At 38.5% G+C, this 13,265-nt stretch overlaps 1 protein-coding gene across 1 annotated transcript in view; it reads right to left on the bottom strand.

Annotated features, from left to right (window-relative positions):
• GRIK1 (glutamate ionotropic receptor kainate type subunit 1) overlaps positions 1–13,265 on the bottom strand; it is a 147,553-nt gene that overhangs the window by 87,106 nt on the left and 47,182 nt on the right. The window contains exon 2 of the mRNA XM_036745122.1: positions 6,222–6,389. Coding sequence (XP_036601017.1) covers positions 6,222–6,389 — 168 coding nt within the window. The remainder of the gene's footprint in view (positions 1–6,221; positions 6,390–13,265) is intronic.

Raw genomic sequence — 13,265 nt, 5'->3', positions numbered from 1 at the left:
TTACAGACCCTCCCCTCCCCCCACCCCGCAAAAAAATGCTAGCTCCAAAAACAGCAAGAAGAAAGGACAGTGCCCTCTCCATACCAAGAGCAGAGCCCAACTTTAACATAAAGTAAAAATTCAAGAAATAGGGTAGAAAATGAGCAAACAACAAAAAAGAACCCAACCATAGAAAAGTGCTATGGTGTCAGGGAAGATCAAAACACAAACTCAGAAGAAGATAACAAGATCAAAACTGCTTATATCCAAATCCTCAAATCAAAATGCAAATCAGTTTTAAGCCCAAGAAGAATTCTTAGAAGAACTCAAAAAGGATTTTAAAAATTAAATAAAAGAGGTAGAGGGGAAAATTAGGAAAAGAAATGAGAATGATGCAAGAAAATAATGAAAGCACAGTCAACAGCTTGGGAAATAAGGCACAAAAAATAATGAAGAAAATAACACCTTAAAAAAAGAATAAGCCAAATAGTAAAAGAGGCACACAAATCCACTGAAGAGAACTCCCAAAAAGCAGAACTGGCCAAATGGAAACAAGCTAAAAAAATTCACTGAAGAAAAGAACTCCTTAAAAAGTAGAAGTTGCCAAATGGAAAAGGAAAGGAAGGGGATAAGAGAAGAGGGGAGGCTTATGGGGAGGACAGATTAGGGAAGAAGGTGGTCTGAAGCAAAACACTTTTAAGGAGCAAGTAGGGTGAAAGGAGTGGGGGGGGATATTTGGAGGGAAATACATAGTCATCATAACAGTGAAAAAAAATTACCATGTTTCTCTGATAAAGGCCTCATTGCCCAAATATATAGAAAACTGAGTCAAATGTGTAAGAACACAAGTCATTACTCAATTAATAAATAGTTAAAGGATATGAACAGGAAGTTTCTATAAGAAGTCAAAGCTATCAATAGTCATATGGAAAAATGCTCAATCACTATTGATTGGAGAAACACAAATTAAAACAATCCTGAGATACCACCTCACATGTATCAGATTGGCTAATGTGACAGAAAAGGAAAATAACAAATGTTTGCAGGGATGTTGTATTCATTTCTTATGCCAGCAAGGTTATGTTTAAAATTCTACAAGCTAGGCTTCAGCATGTTTCCCAAGAGGCAGAGGAACTAGAGACCAAATTGCCAACATTTGCTGATGGAGCACAACAAAATGTGGCAAATCCTCAAACAGAAGTACCAAAGTACCAGAGCATCTTACTTGTTTCCTGAAGAACTTGTATGCAGGTCAAGAAGCAACAGTTAGAATTGAATGTGGAACAATTGATTTATCTAAGATTGGAAAAGAAGCTTGACAAGGGTGTATATTGTCGCCTTATTTATTTAACTTATATGCAGATTACATCATGCAAAATGCCAGGCTGTATGAATGAAAAGCCAGAATAACGGTTGCTAGGAGAAATATCAACAAGCTTAGACATGTAGACAATACCACTCTGATGGGAAGGTGAAGAAGAATTAAGAAGCTTCTTGATGAGGGTAAAAAAGGAGAGTATAATAGATGGCTTGAAGCTTAACATCAAAAAAACTAAAATCTTGGCAACCGTTCTCATATCTTCCTGGCAAACAGAGGGAGAAGAAATGGAAGCAGTGTCAGATTTTATATTCTTTGGCTTAAAGATCACTGCAGACAGTGACTACTGCCATGATATTAAAAGATGAAAGCTATGGTAAATCTAGACAGCATACTAACAAGCAAGAGACATCACCTTGGCAACAAAGGTCCATATAGTCAAAGCTATGGTTTTTTTCTGGTAGCATTGCATAGATATGAAAGTTGTACTATGAGGCGGGCTGAGTGCCACAGAATTGATGCTTTCTAATTGTGGTGCTGGAGAAGCCTTTTGAGAGTCCTTTGGAGAGCAAGGAGATCAAATCAGTTTATACTTAAAGAAATTAATTCAGACTGGAATTAATTCACACTGGAAGGTCAAATACAGAAGCTGAAGCCTAAATACTTTGGCCACATGATAGGGAGGACTCATTGTAAAAGACCCTGATATTGGGAAGGACTGAAGGCAAAAGGTAAAGGGGAGGAGAGAGGATGAGAAAGACAGTCATGGGAACATGAACTTGGACAGACTTCAAGACATAGTAGAGGACAGAAGGGTTTGGGGGGCTACGGTCCATGGGGTCACAAAGTTGGATCCAACTGAATGACTACAGAACAACCACAAAGAACTATGGTGGAGTTGTGAACGGATCCAACCGTTCTGGAGAACTATTTGGAACTATGCCCAAAGAGCTATAAAACTGTGCCTAACCTTTGACCCAGCAATACCACTTACTGGGTCTATATCCCAAAGAGATTTTAAAAAGGGGAAAGGACATATGTGTACAAAAACATTTATAGCAGCTCTTTTTGTGGTGGCAAAGAATTGGAAATTGAGGAGATGTCCATGAATTGGGGAATATCTGAACAAGATGTAGAATATGAATATGATAGAATGCCATCATGCTATAAGAAATGACAAGCAGGATGCTTTCAGAAAAACCTGGACTTACAAACCTAATGCAAAGTGAAGTGAGTTGAACCAGGAAAACAGCATACACAGTAACAGCAATATTGTACAATGATTAACTCTGAATGACTTAGCTATTCTCAGCAATACAATGATCTAAGAAAATTCTGAAGGATGAAAAATGCTATTCATCTCCAGAGAAAGAAGTGATGGAGTCTGAAAGCAGATAGAAGCATACTTTTTTTTACTTATTTGTCATCTGATTTCTTTCACAACATGACTGATATGGAAATATATTTTGCATGACTACACATGTAGAACCCATATCAAATTGCTAGTTTTCACAATGAAGGGGAAGGGAAGGGAGAGAATATGAACTCAAAATTTAAAAAAACCTAATGTTAAAAATCGTCTTTACATGTAATTGGGATAAAAAATTTTTAAATAACAAAAAGTGATGGAGTGTATTGGGGATCAAGATGGGCTCTTAGCATTTATTTAACCAAGTGCCTTTGAAGTTTGGCCTTTGTTTCCTTTGATTAATTCAGTGTCTTTGATTGAGTCTTACTAGGTGCTAAACCCCAGGCCCAAACCCTTATCTATTAGATGCTAAGCCTATGTGAGTGTGAATTGGTAACTAAGGTGGGGCTCCAGGTAGGGCCAATGAAGGGAGGTGCTAAGACCAGGGCCAATAGTAAGAGCTTAAGTTCTGGTGGCTCAGATGATGTTTGATGATGACTAAAGAGTACATAAAAAGGGAAGACAGAGCTATTTGCTTAGGGCTCTCACTCTTGGCAGTGTGCTGATGTGGAGACTCCGGGCAGCTGTAGTTAAGAGCCCTTCATCTTGTAAACCCGGATGTTTGGACTTTGTTAAACCCTGGTAACTATGCATTGAGATTTGAATCAGACAAGGTCTGTCTGTCGATGTTTGTAATTTGTTTGTATTTGCTCTGAAGTTCAGGGTGTTGGCTTTTTCCCCTGAACTAAGTGAATGATATTTGTATTCTGGATTAAAGTAAGATTGTTAACCCCTTAACGTCACTTTCCTTAGTAAAGCAGATCAAAAGAACCTGGGCTTGCAGCATTCTGTGAGCTGGTTGTTGTTGGTTTTACACCCCCACAGCAGCTGCTAGCTGGATTGTTGAAACATGGAGAAAATGTTAATAATAAAGATTAAACTTAATAATGCATGTAGGTATTATGTGTGTATAATATTTGCCCATTTCCAAGGTGTAAATGTTCGCTCTGGAAAACTTCACAATTGAGTGGTTTTAAGTTAGAGCTGATCCTCCTTAGTGAAGACCTGTCCTTTTAAGACTTGAGGAAGTATGTTCCCTATGAAAAGAAGGCTTTATAGTTTTTAAACACATACACCTCAAACCCATTGGTATGGGATTCTTTCCTCTTGGTGAAGATGAAGGTCCTGCCCTATGCTAAGGGTGGGGAGAAGTCTGCAGGGAAAGTCAGAGATCTAGGAAGTTCTCTTTTGGTTGAGCTGAGTTACCTCACTCCCAATGGAAGAGCTCCTTTACTGTATTACCTGGTATGTCTGGTATACTGTCTCCTATGTATACCTTCTCTGATTTCTGTTTGGCCATGATTTGGATAAATGGATTTCTTTGCTATTTGCATGTGTGTTCATTGTAGAACTCATATTTGGTAGGAAAAGAGTGAAACCCTGGATATAGAGATTGGGTTCCTCATTCCCTTCAAGGATGGCACAAGGATCAGAAATTGTATTAAACATGATCATACCCCCTAGCTGTAGGGAGTTAGTGCTGACCCTGGGGCTGCTCGGACCCTAGCACTTGGCCTGTTTCCTGGGTAAAGCCAGACAGGCTTAGTAGGAGTTGGAACGGTAGGCACCTGGAGGAAAGACTTCCGTCCCTAACAGCCCCCCTTAACAGCACCCCCCTCTTGCTCTGATAGCCATCCTTTCTCATGCAGGCAGAGTCCATCCGCCAAGGACTCACAAGCCCAGTAGGAGGAACCCAGCTGGCCATTACCGAATGCTCTTGAACCAGTGCCTAACACAAACACGCTTTAATTAATGGGAACTTCTTGGATACTTTACAAGGGCATCCTGCCCCGTGCCTCACATAGCTCATACAGTAGTGATACCAGTTTGTATCCTGCCTGAGCCTTCCCATATCTTTTTAGTTACTGTAGAAACAGCACTCCCCTCCTGTTCCCAGCCTTCCCTGTCACTGTAGAATAGCACTCCCCTCCTGTTCCCCTTCTCCTATGGAAACCACCTTACCACAGCCCTAGTTTTTCCCATACACTTGTAGGCAACATAGTTTACAATAATCCAGATTCTTTCCACCAGATATCGATCTTCCCATGCTCTCATCCCCTTACCCCTTGAACACCTGCTTCTGCTTATGTAGTGCAAAAACCTATAAGTATGGATAATGGCTTCCAATAAATCGGAGTTATAACCATCATTGCTCCCGCCTCATCATTGCATACTGAGATAGGGCAACTTGCTGGTCAAGACCCTAACACCTAGCCTAATAATATTTAAGGGAGCCGATAGATATAATTCTAGACCAGTACTCCCTCTCTCTGAGGAAGGCAGAGTGGCCTCCAGCTCCAAGTTCCTACTTTCCTCCTGAAAGGAATTAAAGTTTCCTTTGGAGAAAGTTCGGTGAGAAGAGGCTAGAGAAGTCTATTTTGCCTCCCTTCAAGCCATACAACACCAACCTTACGCTAAGGGAAGAGAAGGTGGGGGAGGAGAGACAGACCTCGCCTCACATCAGTCCTTACTATATATGTAGCAATTACTACATTTATTTTATATGTATAGGTATGTATGTGTATATATTTAATATATACAAACATATGCACACGCACACATATATATACGTATATATGTGTGTGTGTGTGTATATATTTACACACACACACACACACAAACACACACACACACACACACATATATATATATATATATACACACATATATTTGAAATATATACTGACCTTATAGAAGAGGTAGTTGTTAAGAATTTAACAGCATGTTGCTAAGTGCAACCATATAATTGCCTTGGCATGTCATAGTTTAGAGAACTAACATCATATGTATGTATTCATATTTTAAGCACACTTGACAATTCCAAAGGAATTAAGCAAATTAGATAAATCAGATACTTAAAATCTGCCCCAGAGTGTGTGTGTGTGTGGAGAGGGGGGGGAAGTGGCAGTGTTTGTTTAACATATTGAATTCTAAAATTTTCCTGATACTTAGGGAGAGAGAAAAAATTGAGGAGGCACAATTTGACCTGATATTTTTGAAGCTTTAAAAATTTATATCATTCGAAATATATCGAGATTTGAGCATATGAGAATGAACAATAATAATCTTTCAAAAAATTTTATTTGACTGCATTGTAGAATTGTATCTTTATATTGTGTGTGTACATGTGAATAATCTTCGCTCATTTCCAAGGTGTAAATTCTCACCCTGAAAATTTCATAATTGACTGGTTCTCAATTAGAGTTGGTAGGAGTCCTTTTTCAAGAAATAGTTCAACACCTCAGGTCTGATATTTTCTATTTACAATTGAGCTAATTAATTAGAAAACTGTGGCAAGCAGAAATAGGAAGCATCAATTAGTTTAATAAATTCATCCATGATATGAAAAACTGAATGTTTTTACAAAACATTCATATAACACTACACTTTAAAATAGTGTATATCCTAAGAAGACATAGTACTAAATGAAGAATTTTAAAGCATGAAAATATTTACCTCTTCTCGAGGCTTCAAAACTATCAAAAAGATTAATTCTCTGGATGTCGTAAGTTAATGTGTTATTAAGTATGAGTGTTCGGTTTCTGTTAATATTGGTTACTGCAAACTTGAAAGCTAATTCTTCAACGTTAACTGGTTCATTTTCTGCAGTTTCAAAAATCCCTCCTGCAAAAGATAAATAAGAAGAATTATTAACATTATTTTGTTTGAGGGAGGTTGAGAAACAGACATGAGAAAATGAAACAAAAAATCTTAAGTAGTCAATTCACCAAAAGGTTAAAATTTGTTTTCTCTGTCATTTGGCAAGCAAGGATAAATAGTATAATTTCTAAATGTATATACACCCTGTATATAAATATGCAGAAAGATGTAGTACTTTTTGACAATGGAAAATGACAAGTTGTTTTTTCCCCCACAAATAAAGTGCTTTAAAAATACTAAGTGACGATATATCTTGAGTGGTGATGTCTCATGATTTTTTTCATAGTGGAAATGAATAAAATATGACTGAAATAATTTATAAAACTAAGATTCAGGAAATCTCAATCACCACTTTTATTTTTAATGATGTTATTTTAAGATTTTCTCCCTACTTTACTTTGAAATAATCTATCAATAATTTGTGTTCAAGAATTTTCTTTATTTTAAATTGATTCAAATAGAAATAATTTTTTCCTCTAACCCCTGTGAGTGAGGGGGACCAAAAGGCCTATTGACCTTTTTCTACTCTACAATGAGAACCATTACAGTGGCCTTGCCATCTGTTGTAGTAAGATTATCAAGTAGTCAGTACTGAAGAAATACGTTCAGTCATTGCAATGTAGTAGACAAAAGCTAGATGCAATATAAACTTGTTACCCTAATGTAAGGGCAAGCAAAGCGGGACTTTTTGCTGTTTTTTCTTTTGGAGTGCTTCTCAGCACTAAGGTAATCAAGTGTCTGATTGAGTCTTGCTTTTGTTTGAAACAAGAGTCTTTGATTAAATCTAGAATCTTTGATGACCTGCTTAAGTCACAAGGAAGCCTAAGTCACAAGAGTTTGAGTCACCTGGTTGTGACACCCTCTCACCCTGAAGAAGTATATATATATATATATATATATATATAGATAGATAGATAGATAGATAGATAGATATACGCCCTGATGTTAGCATTTTGCTTTGAGGCTCACTCATTGGAAGAGAATTCATGTGATTTGGCCAGGCAAGACTCTGAGTAGTCATTAAGGAGCCCCCACCCCCAACCTCACTTTGAAAACCCAGATGTTGGTGCTTCTCTCTCTGGTAACTAGGTATGTATTGCTATGGATAGATAGTTAGAAGCCCTATCTGCTCATTTGTGTTATTTGCTCTGTTTAAATAATTTCTGCTTGTAATTTCTGTTTGTATTTGCTCTGAAGTTCAGAGTGCTGACTTTTTCCCCTGAACTAAGTGAACGATATATGTATGTTTAATTAAAGTGAGATTGTAAACCCCTTAAAGTTTCTTTCCTTAGAAAAGCAGATCAAAGAATCTGTGCTAGCAGCCTTCCTGTGTGCTGGTGTTGTTGGTCTTACACCGCCACAGTAGCAGTAAGTAGCATTGTTGTTACACATTATTAAACAGAGCAGCTAGGTGGTGCAGCAGATAAAGTATCAGGTCTGGAGTCAAAAAGACCTGAGTTCAAATCTTGCCTCAGACACTTACTTGCTGTGTGACTCTGAGCAAGTCATTTAACCCTGTTTGCCTCAGTTCCCTTTATGTAAAATGAGCTGAAGAAGGAAATGGCAAATCACTCTGGTGTTTTTGCCAAGAAAACCCCAAATGTGGTCACAAAAAGTCAAACATGAATGAAATGACTCAACAAAAACAATAAAACAAATGGTGAACATCATTTAGTTTAATCTCAAACTGGAATATACTATAAGTACACCTGTGGAATACTCCAATGGGGGAAACTGATTGATGATATATCAAAAGTGATTTTTATAATGGGAATGGAGTTTATGTATAGTTACATTTATCTGTAATTATTAGAGTTTTTCCAAATTTATAAGTATGCCCTTTGTTTATCCCCATTATCCTCCTAGTTTTCTGTTTCTTAACTCAGAGAATTCAATTTTAAAAATTATTAAGTACACTCACTTTATAAAGCAAAGTTCAGCTCCATAAAAGTCCTATAACGATGCATTATTGTAATGTAAACATGAGTCTTAAGTCTCAAAAGCTATCAGAGCAGAGCACAAGATCTCATAGGTTCTGTTAAGATGGAAAGATTTCAGGTGTGATCCCTGTGACAAGCTGTGTTAGGACCAGCCTCAGTAAGCTTGGAGAGGCTAAGTACCAGTAGGCTGCTCATTAAGTGATGAATTCTTCAGCCATAGTGATCCACAAAACAAAGACAAATACAAAATAATCTCCACTCCTGTACAACCATTTCTTGGCTTCTGCAGTGACAGTGGCAAAAAATTAATTGTTTTTACCTTATTTTTGTCATTGTATAAATTGTTCTTCTGATTCTGTTCACTGTACTCTGCATCATTTTATATGTCTTCCTAGGTCTCTCTGAAACCAATCCTTTGAATTTTTTCTACAGTACAATAGTATTCCATCACATTTATATACAATAACTTCTTTAGCTATTCCCCAATTTATAGACACCCACTCACGTTCACATTCTTGGCCACCTCAAAAAGAGCTATAAACATTTTTGTACAACTTTGGTTAGAGTTTGCTTTTTAGGATTAAGCCTTCCTTTAATCTACTTCCCTCTAATTCCTTCTCCCCTTTCCCTGCTATTTCTCCGTTGGTGAAATGTATTTCTCTACTCACTCATGTGTGATCTTCTCTCCTTAGATTGGTTCATATGAGAGTGAGGTTCAAATGTCAGCTGCTCCCTGCCCCTACTCAATCCTCCTTGTTTGTATACTTGTGTATACTTGCCCACCCTGATAATATGAGGTAACTTTTCCTAACTTTCCTTCCCTCACCCCCTCCACTTACTCCTCAGTGTATCCTTCTTCCCCTTTCTTTACATTCTTCTCTTAGGATGATCAAAACAAAACAGAACCACTCCCAGGCCTTGTCTAATCAGACTCCTCAATGATCCATACTGATGATAGGGTTTAGAGGAGACACACGAATTATCTCCCTATATTTGAATTTAAGCAGTTTATCCTCATTTGCCTATGCTTAACATCCCACGTTTCTCCACATCCTTATTTATTCATCTTTACCTTTTTTTGTTTGTCTCAATGGCTATGTTTCAGGTTTAGACATTCTACACAGATCTGGTCTTTGCCCTCTGGTTCTTGGCGATCTAGGCAATTTTCTTTTAACATTTCTTTTTTCACTTTTATTTTTTATTTTTTTGTTAATATTTTTCTTTTTATTTTACCATTCCCCAGTCAGCCCTCCCTTCTGTCACCCTGGTCACCCCAACCTCTTTTCCCTTACCTTCTTGTAGGGCAAGATAGATTTCTATTCCCCATGGCCTGTATTTCTTATTTCCCAGTTACATGCAAAAACAACTTTTTTTTAACATCTGCTTTTAAAACTTTGAGTTCCAAATTCTCTCCCCTATTCCCTCCCCACCCACCCTCCCTAAGAAGGCAAGCAATTCAACATAGGTCACACATATATCATTACGTAAAACACTTCCACAATACTCGTGTTGTGAAAGACTAACTATATTTTGCTCCCTCCTATCCAGTCCCCCTTTATTCAATTTTCTCCCTTGACCCTGTCCCTTTTCAAAAGTATCTGCTTTTGATTACCTCCTCCCCCTATCTGCCCTCCCTTCTATCATCCCCTTTTTTATCCCCTTCCTCCTTCTTTCCTGTGGGGTAAGATACCCAATTGAGTGTGTATGTTATTCCCTCCTCAAATCAAATCTGATGAAAGCAAGATTCACTCATTCCCCCTCACCTGCCTCCTCTTCCCTTCCAATGAACTGCTTTTTCTTGCCACTTTTATATGAGATAATTTACCCCATTCTATCTCTCCCTTTCTCCCTCTTTCAATATATTCCTCTCTCATCCCTTAATTTGATTTTATTTTTTAGATATCATCCCTTCATATTCAACTCACCTGTACCCTCTGTCTATATATATATAAAGAGAATATATATATATATATATATATATATATATATATATATATATATATATATATATGTATGTAGGTATGTATATTCCCTTCAGCTACCATAATATGGAGGTCTCATGAATTACACACATCATCTTTCCATATAGGAATGTAAACAAAACAGTTCAACTTTAGTTAGTCCCTTATGATTTCTCTTTCTTGTTTACCTTTTCATGCTTCTATTGATTCTGGTATTTGAAAGTCAAATTTTCCATTCAGCTCTGGTCTTTTCCCTGAGAAAGCTTGAAAGTCCTCTATTTTATTGAAAATCCATATTTTGCCTTGGAGCATGATACTCAGTTTTGCTGGGTAGGTGATTCTTGGTTTTAATCTTAGCTCCATTGACCTCCAGAATATCATATTCCAAGCCCTTTCATTCCTTAATGTAGAAGTTGTTAGATCTTGTGGTATCCTGATTATGTTTCCACAATACTCAAATTGTTTCTTTCTGGCTGCTTGCAGTATTTTCTCCGTGATCTGTGAGCTCTGGAATTTGGCAACAATATTCCTAGGAGGTTTTTTTGTGGGATCTTTTTCAAGAGATGATCAGTGGAGTCTTTCAATTTCTATTTTACCCTCTGGCTCTAGGATATCAGGACAGTTCTCCTTGATAATTTCTTGAAAGATGATATCTGGGCTCTTTTTTTGATCATGGCTTTCAGGTAGTCCAATAATTTTTAAATGATGTCTCCTGGATCTATCTTCCAGGTCAGTGGCTTTTCCAATGATATAGTTCACATTGTCTTCCATTTTTTCATTCCTTTGGTTCTGTTTTATAATATCTTGATTTCTCATCAAGTCACTAGCTGCCACTTTCTCCAATCTAATTTTTAAGGTAGTATTTTCTCCAGTGGTCTTTTGGACCTCCTTTTCCATTTGGCTAATTCTGTCTTTCAAGGCATTCTTCTCCTCGTTGGTTTTTTGGAGCTCTTTTGCCATTTGAGTTAGTCTATTTTTTAAGGTGTTATTTTTTTCAGTATTTTTTTGGGTCTCCTTTAGCAAGTCATTGACTTGTTTTTCATGGTTTTCTTGTATCACTCTCATTTCTCCTCCCACTTTTTCCTCTACTTCTCTTACTTGATTTTCCAAATCCTTTTTGAGCTCTTCCATGGCCTGAGACCAATTTATATTTTTCTTGGAGGCTTTCGATGTAGGCTCTCTGACTTTGTTGACTTCTTCTGGCTGTATGTTTTGGTCTTCTTTGTCACCAAAGAAAGATTCCAAAGTCTGAGTCTGAATCTGGGTCCGTTTTCGCTGCCTGGTCATTTTCCCAGCCAACTACTTGACTTGAGTTTTTCGTCAGGGTATGACTGCTTGTAGAGTAGAGAGTCCTTTGTCCCAAGCTTGAGGGGCTGCACTGCTATTTTCAGAGCTACTTCTACACAGCAAGCTCTGCCACACCAGTGCTCCTCCTCCCCCAAGAACTGCCAACCCAGACTGCGACTCAGATCCAAGCAGGCTCTGCACTCCCGCTCCAAACCACCGCTTAATTTCTCCCACCAGGTGGGCCTGGGGCAGAAGCAACTGCAGCTGTAGCTCTGGAAGCAGCCTCAGAGCTGCACCACCTCCACCACCCCTAGGGCAGTGGCCTACCATGAACTCCTTTCACTCTGTCCCCACAGCGTTTCCCACTAAACTTCTCTGTTGTTTTTGATGTTTGTGGGTTGAGAAGTCTGGTAACTTCCACAGCTTACTGATTCAGGGCACTATGCCTGTTCTGCCCGGCTCCTGGTCTGATTGGTCCTGGCACAGCCCATGCTGGGTTCTGCTCTGCTCCCAGCTCCGTGTGATAGATCCTTCCCAGTGACCATCTAGGCTGTCCTGGGCTGGAGCCCTGCTTCCCTTTGCTATTTCATGGGTTCTGCAGCTCTAGAATTTGTTCAGAGCCATTTTTATAGGTGTTTGGAGGGACCTAGCAGAGAGCTTAAGTGAGTCCCTGCTTTCCAGCCGCCATCTTGGCTCTGCCTCCCTTAACATTTCTTGAAATACAATGCCTCGGTTTTTCTATGAGCAATGAACCCCTCTGTCTTGTAAATCTCTGCTGGAATGGAATCAGCACTTTGCCACATGAAAAGAGATTAATGGCATTCAAAACCTTTTCTTCAGTTGAATGTCTGACTAGAGAGGGATGGACTTCAACCTGAGGTATATAGTTAATGGCTTCAGCAATGATTAATGACAGTCTCTTGAGAACACTATGGAAGTGCTGAGTCCTTCTCTCCAGGATCATGTCCTTATCACAGATCCGTGTGGCTCCATCAGCCCTGACTAGTTGAGATGCACCATAGGTGTTTGGTCCATAAATAGCCTTCTGGGCATCATGGAAGTGCTTTAGGTTGTTACTCTCAGTTTAAGACAAAATTTTATCTGCCTTCTTACTTATCCAAGAATACTGTAACTCTCTAAGCTTTGCTTGCACTTTACTTTTTACGGAATTGAACACAGCCTACTTAGAGTTGGATGAACTATCCTGCCGGGAAACCCTTTGGAGTTCTCATTTTTCATTTTGTAGTTTCTGAATTTCCTCATCATTTTCATCAAACTAATCCTGATGTTTGCAAGTGTTCTGGCCCAAATCTCTGAATGCTGCTGACTCCTTTTCTACTCCACTGTTGCCAACATGTGTTGGCTCAACTTTCCCTCTCACTCAACAACAAACTGTTCAGAATGGAGAAGTGCTCTAATCTGTTGACGTCAAGTCTTCTGGTAATCATCTTGCTTTGGGACCATTGCTTTTGTTGAATGTGAATGCTTAACTTGGAGAGGATAAGTCTATGATCAGTCCATCACTCTCGCACCACACATCACCTTTGTCACTTTCACATCCTATTTGTCTCTTTTCCTTACAATGACATAGTCTATTAAACATCAATGTTTGCTGTGAAGGTGCATCTATGAAGTTAGGTGATGAGATCCCC

This window comes from Trichosurus vulpecula, chromosome 2 (assembly GCF_011100635.1).
Source record: "Trichosurus vulpecula isolate mTriVul1 chromosome 2, mTriVul1.pri, whole genome shotgun sequence".
Classification (NCBI taxonomy): domain Eukaryota; kingdom Metazoa; phylum Chordata; class Mammalia; order Diprotodontia; family Phalangeridae; genus Trichosurus; species Trichosurus vulpecula.
This window is presented reverse-complemented; position numbering and strand designations above follow the sequence as displayed.